This window comes from Somniosus microcephalus, chromosome 14 (genome assembly GCF_052327205.1).
Source record: "Somniosus microcephalus isolate GS21.2 chromosome 14, FLI_Smic_1.0, whole genome shotgun sequence".
In the NCBI taxonomy this organism is placed as follows: domain Eukaryota; kingdom Metazoa; phylum Chordata; class Chondrichthyes; order Squaliformes; family Somniosidae; genus Somniosus; species Somniosus microcephalus.
The window spans coordinates 69,251,509-69,265,188 of NC_141000.1; the positions used below are offsets into that span (position 1 = coordinate 69,251,509).

Sequence of the window (13,680 nt, forward strand, 5' to 3'; positions counted from 1 at the left end):
GGTGCTAAGGATGGAATCTTTGAGCAAGCCTGAGGTGATCATGTGAGCTTGGGAGGAGAATCCATTGAAAGAGATGTGCTGGCTCCATTCACATAGGTCGGAATTGAACCATAATGCAACCGTGCCCTTGCAGAAGAGACAGCGGAGGAGGATGGGGGGGGGGGTCAACCCTGTCAGAAGCCACAATAAAGTCAAGGACAAAGAGAAGAGATGAAGCAACATGGTTGCAGTTGCAAAGGATATCTGGGCAGTCTCATTGCTGTGGGCAAGTTGGAAGCCAGACTGAAAGGATTCATACAGACTTATTGGAAATGTTAGCATGAAGTTGGGTGACAACGATGTGTTTGGGAACTTTAGATAGCAATGCAAGGTTAAGCACTGAGGTCAAGAAATCAACTTCAAACATGATTTTATTTCTTCCCTTCATATTCCTTAATACACAGACAGAGCAATGTATTTATGAACTGAGCTCTTGCGTGTTATTACTATATCATTATTGTAGAGGTTTTTCTTATCTAATGCATTTTGAAATGCAAATATTTCAGCTTTACACTCAAAACTACGGCCATCCCCAAACTACAGATACCCTTCCAGTTTCAAGGGGGTAGATATTGGTATGTGTTGCGCCCATTTTTTGGGAGCATGGCATACCAATTTAGCAGTGGGGCAGCCTGGACCCAATCTGTGCAAGTGTTGGGACCACTTCTAAATTAACGTGGCCCATGTGACCAAAGTCGGCAGCTTGCCACGAATATGTAGATGAGAAAAGAAAAGAAATACTTGCATTTATATAGCGCTTTTGATGATCACCGGATGTCCCAAAGCACTTTACAGCCAATGAAGTACTTTTTGAAGTGTAGTTACTGTTGTAATGTAGGAAACAAGGCACCCAATTCCCACAAACAACAATTTGATAATGACCAAATAATCTGTTTCTGTTATGTTGATTGAGGGATAAATATTGGCCAGGACACCAAGGATATCTCCTCTGCTCTTCTTTGAAATAGTGCCATGGGATCTTTTACGTCCACTTGAGAGAGCAGAGGGGCCTCGGTTTAACGTCTCATCTGAAGGACGGCACCTCTGACAGTGCCGCACTCCCTCAGTACTGCACTGGAGTGTTAGCCTAGATTTTTTATGCTCAAGTCTCTGGAGTGGGACTTAGAACCCACAACCTTCTGACTCCGAGGAGAGGGTGCTACCAACTGAGCCACGGCTGACACTATAACCAGATGATACCCAATTCCTGGCAATCCTCGGGCCTCTTGGTTCAGGCATGCATTGCATTTGCAGCATCGAGTCTGAAAAAGCGGGCCCAGTCAAAAATCTATCTCAAGGTGTCTGGATAGTAGGGATATGTTGATGGGGTTAGATGAAGAGTGGTGGGAGAAGGCTCATGTACAGCATAAATGCCGACATAGACTGTAAAGTCTGTAGGTATTATGGCGAATTAATACACAGACTACAAGAGTAACTTTTAACAGGACTTTACTATTCGCAGGTCAGGGCGAATCTGCCCAATAAATCCTGACACAGCACTTATATACCGGTGTGGTCACCATCGGTATTACAATATACAGCAGCCAAGATAAAGTAGTGCCACACCTAAAATAGTTCTCTTAAAGGTGGACGGTTACATACAATAGTTCTCTTAAAGGTAGAACAGTTACATACACTACAATCCTCCCTTTTTAGCTTACAACATACTTATTCCCCATTAACATAACATCATAACATATATACAACTTATGCAAAACAGTTCACAGATTCAGTCTCTCTGGAGGCTTCCTGACTCTGTCCGGATAACGCCTCGGTGGTGTAGTAGTTTTCGGCGGGGTAGTAGGTTCTTCTGGCAAGGTCGATTCGGCTTGAAGGACAGTGTCAGGTTCATCTGATTCTAGTATTACCAGATCGGAGGTAGGCGCTCTGGGTATCTCTGCTTCAACATTAGCCATGTAAGGTTGTGGAGTAGGTTGGTCCTTTGTGGATGACCCTATGATCTGGTCAACATGTCGCCTTATGATGCTGTCACCAATGTCCACGGTATACATCAGCGGCCCTAGCCTTTTCCCAATAGTTCCAGGCTGCCATTTCTCGGTACGGTAGTCCCGGGCCAAAACTTGTTGACCTATCTGAAAGGATCTAGTTGGCCTTTCATTCATGCCCTGAAATTGCTGGTTCTCTACGTCCCTTCTGACGTTTGGCTTAATCAAATCCAGCCGGCATCTTAGTCTTCTATTGAAAAACATCATGGCGGGAGTTTGGTTTGTGACCGCATGTGTTGCATTCCTGTATGCCAACAAGAAGTTATCTACCTTATGTTGTAGGTTGATGTCTTCATTACCCATGGCCTTTATGGCCTTCTTGAAGGTCTGGACAAACCTTTCAGCTAATCCATTGGTGGCGGGATGGTATGGGGCTGACGTGTAGTGCTTAACCCCATTCCTTTTTAAGAACTTCCTGAATTCTTCGGACACAAATTGCGGTCCATTATCAGAACAGATCTGTTCCGGCAGCCCATTCCTGGCAAATATGGTCCGTAATACTGTGATGGTTTTTTCCGTGGTGGTGGAGGACATCTTTATTACCTCCGGCCACTTGGAGTGTGCATCCACCGCGATTAGAAACATTGAGTCCATAAATGGACCAGCAAAGTCGACGTGTACCCTTTGCCAAGAAGATGAGGGCCACTCCCATGGATGCAGAGGAGCTTGTGGTGGCGCGTTTTGGACCTTCTGGCATCCTAGACAGCTCTTGGTTATTTCTTCGATGTCTCCATCAATACCTGGCCACCACACAAACGCTCTTGCTAGGTTCTTCATTTTCACTCCACCCAGATGCCCCTCGTGAAGCTCCTTTAGCACCTTATGCTGAAGTTTGGGTGGAATCACCACTCTAGATCCACACATCAAGGTTCCTCGGCACACTGACAGCTGTTCTTTTCTTTGCGAAAATGCAGGCAGCGTTGGTTCGCCATGTGCTGGCCATCCCTCCACCGTTAAATCGTAGACTCGTGAGAGAGTCGGATCATTTCTTGTTTCATTTTCGATCATCGAATTTGTTACTGGTAGACATTCCACTATGGATGAGTGGAACATCTCTACCGGGTCCACTGTAGCCGCCTCTTCTACTACTGGCAACGGTAGGCGCGATAACCCATCAGCATTTCCATGCTGTTTGGACCTTTTGTATTCGATGTCATATTGGTGTGCCCCAAGTAACACGGACCACCTCTGTAGCCTTTGCGCTGTCATAGTGGAAACGGCCTTGTTAGGGTTGAATATGGACACCAACGGCTGGTGGTCTGTCAGTAATGTGAACTTCTTGCCCTGCAGGTAATGATTGAATTTCTTTACTCCCCACACAAGGCTGAGGGCCTCCCTATCTATCTGAGCATAATTTCGCTCAGTGGAGGTCAATGATCGGGACGCAAATGCGACTGGCCTTTCCGAGCCATTTGGTAACTTGTGTGAAAGTACTGCTCCAATTCCATAAGGGGAAGCATCACAAGCTAGACGAAGAGGTAACATTGGGTTGAAATGAGCCAACACTTCCTCAGAGGTAATCAACGCCTTGCTTCTGCGAAAGGCCTTCTTACAGTCCTCGCTCCACTTCCATGGTACTTCTTTCCGCAACAGAGCATTCAGCGGATGCAGCACCGTGGATAGATTTGGCAGAAACTTGTGGTAATAATTAACCAACCCCAGAAACGATCTCAACTGTGATACATTTTCCGGAGCGGGGGCCTTCACGACAGCTTCTATCTTGTCAGGTGACTTGTGCAGCCCCTCTTGGTCAATGACATGACCGCAGTACGAGATCCGTTTCTGGAAGAACTCACATTTCTGGCGATTAACTCGAAGGCCATATTCCTTCAACCTGGTGAGCACCAGTTTCAAATTTGCGAGGTGTTCCTCCTCGTCCTCTCCTGTAATCAGGATATCATCCAAGTAACACTGAGTGCTTGGAATCCCCTGTAAGACCTGCTCCATGGCCCTCTGCCAAATTGCTGGAGCCGAAGCTACTCCAAAAACCAGTCTATTATAACGATACAAGCCTCTGTGTGTGTTGATTGTGAGATACTGGCGCGACTCTTCCTCGACTTCCATTTGTAAGTATGCTTGTGCCAGGTCTATCTTGGTGAAGTGTTTCCCGCCAGACAATGAAGCAAAGATATCCTCAATCCGCGGAAGCGGGTATTGTACCGTGTGAAGCACCGGATTAACTGTGATCTTGAAGTCTCCGCAGATGCGGACCTTTCCCGGTCCCCCTGGCTTGTTACTTGATGAAGACTTCATGACGGGAACAATGGGCGTGGCCCACTCACTCCAGTCCACCTTAGACAGTACCCCTGAACGTTCAAGCTCTTCCAGTTCTGCCTCCACAGCAGGTCGTATCGCGTAAGGTACCGATCTGGCTTTGAAAAATTTTGGGCTTGCATGTTCTGCAATCTTGATTTTTGCCTTAATTCCTCTCAGTGTTCCCAGTCCTTGCTGAAATACCTCTTTAGCTTCGTCCAATATTCTGGACAACCGTTCAGGTTTGACATCTTCCTTTCCGGAATCTACCGTCATTGTGTTTAGTGAGTGCCAGTCTATCTTTATTTTCCTGATCCACTCCCGTCCCAGAAGTGGTGGACCTCCCTCGGGTAGCACATACATGTCCATTCCTCGGTGATCTTTGCCCTTGTGTCTCACCTTGACTTTTATCTTTCCGATGGGGTATACTTTATGCCCCGTGTATGTCTGCAATACTATCTCCGTATCCCGTAGGGGAATATGTTTGAACAACTTTTTGTAATCTTGCTTATTCATGACCGTCAACGCCGATCCAGTGTCCACTTCCATTTTCACTTGGACTTTTGCAATCTGTAGTGTGACCCAGATAGTTTGTCGGTCAGCTTCTTTACTCACATTGTGAATCCTCAGACTACCCAGTTCCTTGCTGTTGGAGTCTGAATCCGAATTCTGTTCATCTGTACTCTTCCCAGTCACCTTATGTACCTTTCTGTACTTCTTCTGCGGTGACTTATTATTGCTGGTCTTCTTTCCTGACCGGCATACTTTAGCTATGTGACCAGGCTTGCCACATTTCCTACATTCCTGGTTTTTAAACCAGCATTGGTTCTGATCGTGTGTTGTCTTCCCACAACGATAACATTTCGTTGTACCCGAAGTCATTTGATCCATACTGAGTACCGCTGTCTTCCGCTGCATTTCCGCCATGCCTCTCGCTGCGGCTTCGTGCGATGCTGCAATAAGGACAGCCTTCTCAAGTGTAAGATCGTTCTCTTCGAGCAGTCGTTTTTGTATTCCTTCCTTCGACATTCCGCACACGAACTTGTCTCTCAGTGCCTCTGACAGATTTACCCCAAACTGGCAGTATTTTGCTAGTCTACGCAGTTCAACCAGGTACTCTGCGTTGCTTTCCTCTTTTAGTTGCGTTCTCACGTAAAATTTAGATCGTTCCGCTAACATCAGCGGTGCGGGGTTCAAATGATCCTTCAGGACAGCAACAATATAAGTGAAAGACTGATCCGCCGGTTTAGCTGGTGATAGAAGATGCTTCAATAACCCGTATGTCTTCGCACCCATTGAGTTTAGTAAGGTTAGAGCTTTGTCATAATTTGCTATCTTATTGACCTTACAATATATCTCGATGCGTTCTACATACGTGGCCCAATCTTCCACATTGGAATCGAAACCGTTGATGTTACTACGCTTAGGCATCTTCACACTCTTCCTGAGAAACAACAACGAAATATTTCTTTAACTTTTTTTTTTCCAAACTGGCGGTTTCCCGCGCTTGTCTTCTTTCCTCGCCCACTTTCAAAATGGCGGTTTCCCGCTTCTGTCTTCTTCCCCGCCTACTGGCGGCTTCCCGCGTTTCTTCCCCTGGCGGGAGGGGTAAGCTTTTCCCTCGGGCGACGACCGCTGGCTTTCGGGGTTCGCAGCCTGCGCGTCGGCTTCAGTGCGTTCCTTGTTCCCTTTTCTCGGCAGGGCAACCGGCGCTGGGTACAACCCGTTGACGGCGAACAGTTTCAGCCGCTGGGCTGGATCTCGCTCAGTCTCCCTCGCTCGGGCTCTGTCTCTCCCGCTCGCTCGGGCTCTGTCTCTCCCTCAGCGGCTTCCAATCGCGCCTCCCAGCCCTCTTGCAGTCCGGTGCTTTCCTCCCCGGCTGCGGCTGAGTTCTCCGCGATTTATTTATTTTTATATCTTCCCGCGCCTTACGATCCCGGTCGCAGCGCTTCGTGGCCTCGGTCGCTGCCCGGCCTTTTTCGCCGGTCGCGGTCTAGCTGTCTCACGACGCCATTGCGTCTCCCAGCCCGCTTGTACCGCGGCTTCCGTGCTCCACGCTGCCCCAGTCTCAGCGCCTCTGGGCCCGACTTCTGCCTGGCTCCTTTCCCCCCGACCGTGGTCGAGTTCACCGCCCTTATCCTCCGTTTATTTTTTTATTTTCCCTTTACTCACAGTCACCGTGGCCGACTTGCTTCTCGGGCTGATCGGCTCACTCACCACCGTGGCAGAAGGGACAATCAGTGCCTGTTGCTGATGGAAGGCTTCGTGTCTGAATTCTTCTTTCTTCCTTGCTCTGCAGACTCGAGTTTTCTCTCAGCAGAACGACGAGGGCGGGTGCCTCTTCTCGACGCTCGTTAACTGCTTCGGAAGTATTGTTGCCGCAGGGTAAGATCGAACTCGTCGCCACTGTAAAGTCTGTAGGTGTTATGGCGAATTAATACACAGACTACAAGAGTAACTTTTAACAGGACTTTACTATTCGAAGGTCAGGGCGAATCTGCCCAATAAATCCTGACACAGCACTTATATGTGGTCACCGTCGGTATTACAGTATACAGCAGCCAAAATAAAGTAGTGCCACACCTAAAATAGTTCTCTTAAAGGTGGACGGTTACATACAATAGTTCTCTTAAAGGTAGAACAGTTACATACACTACATAGACCAGTTGGGCCGAATGGCCTATGCTGTAGACTCTATGTAAATTACAGTACTGCTGCAGGGTTCTCATGGGATACTGGTGTATTGATGGCCCTCGTGGCTTTTTTGGTGGGAATAGGCGTTTTATGGGCCACTTTTAAGAAATGCAGAAATTCTATAAATGCAGGACTTATAGTTCTCCACAAATTGAATCTTTTACTATTTTGACATCTGTTAAAAAGGAGTACAATCAGATAAAAGCTTGTGAGCATAACCACTTATATCAAAGGATCGTAATTTTTAAATTGGGAATACACGTACTCATTATACACTTCTGGAATTTCCCACTCGGTTGTTGCTTGTTATGCAGATTCTGTGTTCGATTTACAGAAATTTGTCACTTTATATTATTCACTGAAGTAAAAACTGCAGAAAAAAGCAAACAGATTATGAGATTGGCTTTAATTCAAATTTTACTAACAGACGATATTTATCTGTGTCTGTTATTAGACCTGCTTTTCATTGTGCCGGTGTATTTGTTATTGTTTTGTAACAGCTATGTACTAATTTTGTTAAAATTTCACCCTATTTATATCTCTGCTTTCAGTTTGCTCCCTTCCTGGCTGCCCCCTCCCAATAATAGAATCAGAGGCCGAGAAATTCATTTGCGCAGTGCCCGTTTCTCAGTTCAATTTACCTTACCAAAACCGCTCAAAACTTTCTCTTTCAGATCTCCTCTTAACCTTCTTTATTTGTTCTAATGAAAAGTGCCCCAGTTTCCTGGTTCATTACTAAAGCTTCTCATTCATGCACATCAGCTTAGTGAATCGCCTTGACACCCTTCCTAAAGTATGGTGTCCAAAATTGGACAGATATTCAAACTGCAGCCTAACCAATGTGTTGCATAGGTTCAGAATTAACTCTTTGCTTTTGTTGGGATACCTCTATATACAAAATTAGTATTCTATATGCTTTTATTTTGCAGCTTTTAAAGATGTATCTGAACCCCCCAAGTCTCTCTGTTCCTCTCTTTTTTCAGGTTTTACCATTTAGTCTATATTTCCTAAGTTCATTCTTCACTCAGTAATGTATCACCTCACATTTCCCTGCATTAACATTTATCTGACATCTATGTACCCAATCCATTAGTTAGTCTATTTCCTTCTGAAGCCACATGCGACCTCTTCACAGTTTACAGCGTTCCCTATGTCTTTGTTGCCTGTAAATATTGATAATATGCTCCCAAGTCCAGATCATTTCTAAATATGGAGAAGAACAGGGGCCCCAACACTGAACCCTGAAGGACACCAATGTTTACGTATTCCTCCAGTCCAATAATCATCCATGAACCACTAATTTCTGTTCTCTGTCCTTTAACCAATTTTCAATCCATGTTGCCACTCTTTTAATACCTTGGGGGTGAATTTCCATGGTGATTCTCCCGAATTTCCATCATAACTTCGGAAGAAGAACTGCGGAAATCTCAGAAAAACGATCTAAATGTGTTTAGGCTGTTTTTCCTGGTTTCCTCAGCTCTTCCGCCAAAGTTACAGCAGACAATCGGAAGAATCCCAGTGGAAATTCATCCATATATGTCTTCATTTTATCAATCATCCTTCCACCTTGCCTTTTGAAAGTAAATATACACAGTATTCATTGCATTGCCTTCATCAGTACACTCTGTTATTTCCTAAAGAATTCCATTAAATTTGACAGACATGATATGACTTTTACAACTCCCGTTTGTCCACCCATTTATACTACGCTACCATTCAGTGCCACTGCTGGCTTAGCTACCAAACTGTGACTAGGCTCTGTTTTAATGCATTTATATGAAAATTGATTGTCGTGATCGTTGCAGCTTTGTGTTTTGTTTCAACACTACATTCTTAGAAAAATAACTACAAGTCCTGTTTCATTTTCAGGAGTACTGATGGTCATTTCCCTGCTTACCATTGTATATGGAGCCTTGCGGTGCAATATCCTCGCTATCAAAATCAAGTATGATGAGTACGAGATACACGTGAAGCCTGCAGCCTACATCTGCATATTTTTATGGAGGAGCTTTGAGATTGCCACAAGAGTTGTTGTTTTGGTCCTTTTCAGTTCGGTCTTGCAGATATGGATCCTTCCTCTGGTTCTCTTGAACCTTTTAACATTTTTTTTCTATCCATGGATATTATTCTGGAACAGTAAATCGCCTTTCCCTGAGAACATAGAAAAAACATTTACCAGAGTAGGTACAACAATAGTATTGTGTTGCCTTACTTTTCTTTATGCTGGCATTAATATGTTCTGTTGGTCAGCAGTTCAACTCAAGCTAAACGATCCTGATTTAATTAATAAATCCCAGAATTGGTACCGACTAGCTGTGTACTATATGTTAAGATTCATTGAAAATGCTGTTCTTCTTCTCTTATGGTACATCTACAAAACTGATATGTATAGCTATATATGTGCTCCTTTGTTGGTCATGCAGTTGTTAATCGGGTATTGCATTGCAATATTTTTTATGCTTGTGTTTTACCAGTTCTGTCACCCATGTAAAAAGCTTTTCACCTCCAGTATTTCTGAAGGATTATTAGCTTGCATCCATTTTGCTTGTTTTATATGCCATTGTCGCAAATCCTCTGAACCTGCAGAGAAGGCTGACTTGGAACCAAACAATGCCAGTGACCATGAACAGGGCACTCAATCTATCAGTAAATCTCAGGATTAGAAGAACCTTCAGAGTGCAAAAGACGATGCACAGATGGTCTTTTTTTGTACATGTCCATGTTGTTTGGACACAGTTCTCACTATAAATTATAAGCTTGTCTTCAGAGGAGCTCTGCAGCTTATAATTCCCATGAAAAGTGGTTGTGTTGCAATGTTTAAAGTTCTACCTGCTATTGATTTCAGTGAGACACGACAGTAAACTTTAGGCTCCCAGCATGAAGCCTCATCTGCCAGGAGGACAGAGCAGGAAATTGCAGGCACAAGTCACACAATTTTTCATCCATTAATATTAATGGATGGAAGTTAGTCAGGAATGTGACCTCAGTTTCCCAAAATGCACTCGCGGATATTGAAAGTTACCCTATAGCCTAATCCTATATGAAGTGCCACTTCCACCTGCTGCTATTAGCTCATTTGCTTTTTATTGTATAGATCCTTGAGTGTGCATAACAAAAGTAGAACTGGAGCTGAATGACAAACAGAATTGAAAAAAAAACTCTGCACATTCAGCCAATTTGGATAAATTCAAGCAAATGCAATGTTTCCCAACTTGTATTTATGATCATTTTATAAAATGCAAATTTCATGGTTTCTTTCAGTGGAAAACTCATTCGCCTTGAAACTATTTGCGATAATAGTGGTGTTAGTACATTCATATGATAATCCTCTTTCTGCTATTTTAACAGAAGCCTTAACCTTTATTTTAAGTGGTTAAAATAGTGGGCACAGGAATATCATACAAACATAATATTGTACATAATAATTTCTAGACTGTTGTTCTCCAACTGAATTTCCTGCAAAAGTTGTGACACAGTATAAGTTTCGGTGTAAAAAAGCCAACATGATTTGGGAATGATCTAGTCTTCATTACTCTATGTTATATTTTCTGAAATTTGAATATCACAATTCAAATCCCAGCCAAATTAACATTTCCTATCCTACAAATACAGCATTTGAAAATAACCAGAGATATAAGGGGGAATTTTTACTTGAAAAAACAGGTGGGTTTGGAGCATTGGGGTAGTTAAATTGTTAAAAATCTGATTCACAACCTGAACCCGCCTCCAACCAACCCACTTCCGGTTTTAACGGAGGCGGGACGAGGTGGGCAGCCAGCCCACTCCCAGGAGGCGGGACATCAATTTCAAAATGATAATGAGGCTGGAAGCCTCTTCTTTAAACTCCATTTTATTTTTAACTGCATCTGGTCAGGTTTTACACACTTCGTAAAACCCGACAGTTACAGCAAGGCAGGGACTGCTGCATCCAGGAGGTAAGTGCCTTTATATCTACCTACTGGATCCAGGGTCCCTATGTAACACACCCCCCGCAATTGAAGAACCCCTCACGAGGCTTCCGATCGCCTTCCTGGATATCCCCCCCTACCGATGATTCTGAATCCTGAGGCCGGCCTGATCCTCTGGTAGCCGGCCCCAATCTCCTCTTGCTTCCCTGCCCCCCTCCCCCTGATGATCCTGAGGCCGGCCCAATCCTTCGGTGGTCGCCCCCAATCTCTTGCTTCCCTCCTCTCCCCCACCCCTAGATAAGGGATATGGGCCTAGAAATTCAGTCGCGTTTGCGCCCACTTGTTGGCTATAAAGTGGTTTGCGCCTGAAGTTTTTTATCGCCCGAAATTCAGATGGACCCTAACATCGGCGTTAGCTGGTAGCGCCGCGCCGGCACCGATGACGTCATCGGTGTGCGCAGCGCCCCGGTTGCAATGCTATTCCGGCCCGATGGCCAAATTCAGTTGCGGCCGCCTCGCCCGTGGCAGCCGCAAACAGCGTTTGTGAAACGGGGTCTTGCAGCTCCGAAAGGCCGGCGCATAAAGGTGGAGCGGCGGCCGGCCGCTTTCCCGGCGGCCGCCTGCCCGCACCTCCCTCCCCGGACTCCTGCACCACTCCCCCGCGGCATTGATGTCTGAGTCCCGCGAGCCCGGCACTTCTCCGTGGTGCCGGGCTCATTTGCCGGGGGAATCCACCGGTGATCTGACGGCTGCAGGCAGCTCCTCCTTAAGAGAAGGAGGAGGCCTGCAGTACCCCAGCCTGCCGCACCGCATCGGGTGCCGCAGCGGGAGCTGGACGCCTGTAAGTGACATTCATCGCCCCTAGCGAGGCGGCCAAACCCTGCAATAACGCTCGCCGCCGTCTTGGCCTGTCGCAACTGAATTTTAGGCGGGCGCTACGGGAATCCTGGCGGGCACAAAATTTCGGGCGCAAAAGACCTGGCGGGGCCATACCGAATTTCAATTTAAAAAAAAATCCCCCTCCAATCTTTGGGAATTCAGGCCGCAGGTGGGCCCCATTTTTCCTGGTTTTAGTTCCAATACTACGCCAGGTCTTGACTGAGGGTCAAAGAACAGGAACTCCCCAGCCCTGCCCCCATACATCGATGACCTTGCAGGGGTGGGTGTAGGCTTACTCTTTATTCTCATCATACAGCTTGTTTGGGGAAAATCCATGACAGTGCAGGTTGTACACAGTCTATTGGAAGGAAAATGCTTAATGGGCTGAATTGCCTTTTCAAATTTTAATACTATGCTGATGAACCACCTACTAAAGCTGTCATATGTGAATGAATAGGAAATGTAGAACTTGCTAAATTTTTCACTGTAGCTTTAGATCTAATAAACCTCAGCCAATAGATATTTACTGAACTGATTGTACTTGTTTGGCAAAGCGAATCATTGTTATATGGTTCCTTGGTAGCAAAATAGAGGACGGATTTTGAGTCTCATAATGCACTAAAGCCTATTTAGCATACTCATTAAAACGTGAAAGCCCCATTAAAACATATAAGTGCTAAACATGGCAAAGTTCTTCAAAGCCCATGCAAGCAATGTCTAAAAAAATAAAGATTTTGTAACATCAGTATAAGCTGGTCAATAAAAAAAAAATACAGTTAAATAACTTGTAAATTAAGTGTATATATTTCTTTGGGACATTTTACAGATAAAAATTGACTGCATCAAAACTTAAGATTCTTCATCCAAATTGAGGATTTCTGTGGTAAGCTGTTTGGTATCCCAGCATATCTATCTGCTTTGTGTGTGAGAGAGGAATTAGAAGAAATCTAGCACTTACGCCACATGCAGAACATCTAACATGAACATTAAGAACAACACCAGTGTGGCAAACTAATAGCCTGATAGTTGATCTCTTGACTGGTCATCAAGTTTTCTTGGGTTCAACTTGCCTGTCACTATCATATTATGTTTCTTGAACTGGGCTTTATAAGTCAGATAGCTGGATGGAATGCCTCTTATCATCCCCATCCTCTGATACAAGGAAAAACTGGCGCAAACAGCCTTTCACTTGAGGTTAGGAATGTGTTAACAAGTTAGAATAAATCACATGAATTAATATTGAAAGTAAAAAGGTTGTAAACTTTTGCACATTAATTCCAATAATATTGTAATTATCAGAAAAATTATTTATAATTTCAAGTGACTAAAATCTTTACTGGAATGAGTGCATGATGTACTAACTACTTCAAGACTAAGGCTGGGTATTGATGAGATGCATGGATCCAACATGTTCATAAAAAATTGAGAACCGATACTATTTCAAAGACAAAAATAGAATCTTGTAAATATTTGCAATGGAAAGAGTCATAAATATTGAATGACGTTTGTATATATTAATAGTAATTTTTTTAAGTATAATGTCTTGTGTTTCCAATGGAACTGAAAACAGTTGCTTCATTTTATGGATATTTGACAACTGTAGCCGTAATGTAAAATAAATGGATGCATAGAAACAGCAATTTTGTATTTTTGGGTGCATTTATTTGTATACATTTTATGTAAGAATAAATTGGGTACTTAAACCCTGCAGCAGCACACAAGTTCCCCTCCCCCTGCACCCCTACCACCACCATAAATGATAAGCTTCCAATCAGAGATGTTATTACTGCCAGGAATTCACCAGGATTATTCAAGTTAGGATAGCTGTGGAAACTGCAGTAGGGGCAGCCTATTTGACTTCATATTGCCTGAGAATAAAAATATCATGGGTGCAGAGTAAT

The 13,680-nt window shown here is 44.3% G+C and overlaps 1 protein-coding gene across 1 annotated transcript in view; it reads left to right on the forward strand.

The window, feature by feature from the left end:
- xk (X-linked Kx blood group antigen, Kell and VPS13A binding protein) overlaps positions 1-13,412 on the forward strand; it is a 39,291-nt gene extending 25,879 nt beyond the window's left edge. The window contains exon 3 of the mRNA XM_086006616.1: positions 8,862-13,412. Within this exon, the coding sequence (XP_085862742.1) occupies positions 8,862-9,655 (794 nt within the window). The 3' untranslated portion in view covers positions 9,656-13,412. The remainder of the gene's footprint in view (positions 1-8,861) is intronic.
- The last annotated feature ends 268 nt before the right edge of the window (positions 13,413-13,680 follow it).